Here is a 2352-nt window from a genome sequence, read left to right as displayed (position 1 = left end):
CAAGATGGCCGCCGTATTTCCTGCGCCGGAGCGGCCAATGCGGGGTCTGCTCTTATATTATGTCTATGGCTAACTAGCGTGGACCAGGAAGATTCTCGTCCCCAAACTGGAGGTCTGGGGCCTCTGGTATAGCTCAGACCCACCAGCAGATAGATGGCAGCGTTCGCTACGTCAGTCCGTTTCCTCTTAGAGTGTCTTTAAAAGATGTTGATGAAAACGTGCCGTGGGACGAGATGCTGCGCCTGGGAAGTAACTGAGGTCAGAGGTCACTTCAGACTCTAGAAGGGGATGGGTCGGCGGAGGTCGACCCATCCCCCAAAAAGGTTTTGGGAGTGAAAACCTTTGGCAGGAGAGCCGCTCTGACTGGGTTGTGCTTGGTGTGCAGTTCTACTCCAACAGGGAGCTGGAGGACCAGCTGACCAAGATCCGAGATGTTCTGTCTGACGACAAACACGACTGGGAGCAACGCGTGGTGGCGGTATGTCCTCCGACCTCCGCCAGGCCGCCCACCGATGAGCCCGGCTGACTCTTCTGTTCTGTTGCAGCTCAAGAAGGTCCGTTCTCTTGTCCTGGCCGGAGCGCCAGACCACGACGGCTTCCCGCACCAGCTGCGGCTGCTGGAAGCGCCGCTGAAGCTGTCGGCCAAAGACCTGCGCTCCCAGGTGGTCCGTGAAGCCTGCATCACACTGGGGTGAGACGCTGCTAAAACGCCTCTGGCCCTTTAAGAACCTATTAAAACGCCTCTGGCCCTTTAAGAACCTGTTAAAACGCCTCTGGCCCTTTAAGAACCTGTTAAAACGCCTCTGGCCCTTTAAGAACTTGTTGAAACGCCTCTGGCCCTTTAAGAACCTGTTAAAACGCCTCTGGCCCTTTAAGAACCTTTTAAAACGCCGCTGGCCCTTTAAGAACCTGTTAAAACGCCTCTGGCCCTTTAAGAAGANAACACCAGGAAACCCCGGCGCCAATTACAACGGCTGAGTGAAGTACCATCAGAAAGTCTCATTCAAGATGTGAATGCAGCATTGAGAACAATTCCTACCAACACCATAACAGAAACCAATGAAACCAACTCAGCATCAGTGATCCTCGGCTATATAAACCATCAAAAGACGGTTAGAGGCTAAGATCGAGATAACAAGGAGGGAAGTGAGCCAGCTGTCAGAGCTCCTAAGGGGTGCAATGAAAAGATCAGTACCCAAGAAGTGTGTGTGTGTGCAGCATGTAAATGAAGTACAATGAAAAGAATTCTAGATTATTAATCTTATATTGTGAATATTGTTGAGAATGAGAATCTCAATCGATGAATCGGAGCATAAAATCAGCCAAGAAAAGCATTCAGACTTTACTTTATTAACTTTCAGCGCTGAAAGGAGACCATTACATTACATTACCATTTACCATTACCATTACCATTACATTTGAGAAGAGTTTCTAAAAAGTCTGTGCAGCGTCTGAGGAGAAAGAGGAGGGCAGCTGATTATATGGCCTGATAAGTTTCTGTTTCTCGTGAGAAATGGACCTTGGTGTCTAACAGAATCAAAAATGTAACTCTTTACTATGGGCCCTTTGTCTAACAGCGTGTGACTGTTTCTCGACCTTGGTAAAGCATCTCATCAATATCAAGAAATAATTATTTAGTGGCACTGCATTTATTAACATTTGTTGACAGGAGTGTTCAGTTCAGAAATTTGTTGACAGCCCAAAGTGAACCTTCGAGCGCTGAGGAGGGAGCTGGAGAACAGCTGGCCGAAAATAGGCGTTCATAAATCGGATGAACCTAGAGCTAAACGCTGCTTTCTTGGCAGACAGTGGCGCAAAAAGGGGGCATGCAGCGCATAGGGGCGCAGCACCAGAGGGGGCGTCAAGCCGATGATGTTCTCCCATCCACTTCAGCGCCTCACGCTCCTTCACCTCGCGCACGTTACTAGGTAAATGTAGCGAGTTTCACCCTCCACGTAACTTCGTCTCGGGGGGGGGGGCGAGCGAGCGTATGTTTTCCACGCTCCTTCAACCTTCCTTCTGGGGAGAGGGGGGCTGATTTATGTTTTCGCATCCACCTCAATAATGTGTAGTTGCGCCACTGTTGGCAGACATTGGAATATCCAACTGACAACCAACGTCACTGCAGTTGGTAACACATTAAAACCACCGGGATAAAGTTTGTTTTAGTCTGTGGCCTGTAAAGATGGCACCGAGCGAGCTGAACGGCCAACAGCGTCTGACGCAGTGACGTTGGTTCCAAGGCTCTATAGAGCTTTGGAACCTACGTCATTGCATGTGACGTTTACGTCGCTCGGCGCCATCTTTGTTGGCCACAGACCAAAACAAACTAGTCAGAACACCGGTGTTTAC

The 2352-nt window shown here is 49.5% G+C and overlaps 1 protein-coding gene across 1 annotated transcript in view; it reads left to right on the top strand.

Moving 5' to 3' along the window:
• The window catches only part of LOC103130234 (CLIP-associating protein 1-like), a 78304-nt gene that overhangs the window by 16005 nt on the left and 59947 nt on the right, over positions 1–2352 (top strand). Inside the window, exons 11-12 of the mRNA XM_016665762.1 lie at positions 386–478; positions 546–691. Of these exons, the coding sequence (XP_016521248.1) occupies positions 386–478; positions 546–691 (239 nt within the window). The remainder of the gene's footprint in view (positions 1–385; positions 479–545; positions 692–2352) is intronic.

This window comes from Poecilia formosa, unplaced genomic scaffold (genome assembly GCF_000485575.1).
Source record: "Poecilia formosa unplaced genomic scaffold, Poecilia_formosa-5.1.2 Scaffold617, whole genome shotgun sequence".
NCBI classification, from domain to species: domain Eukaryota; kingdom Metazoa; phylum Chordata; class Actinopteri; order Cyprinodontiformes; family Poeciliidae; genus Poecilia; species Poecilia formosa.
The sequence above is the reverse complement of the archived record's forward strand: the minus strand, read 5'-3'. Positions and strand labels throughout refer to the sequence as shown.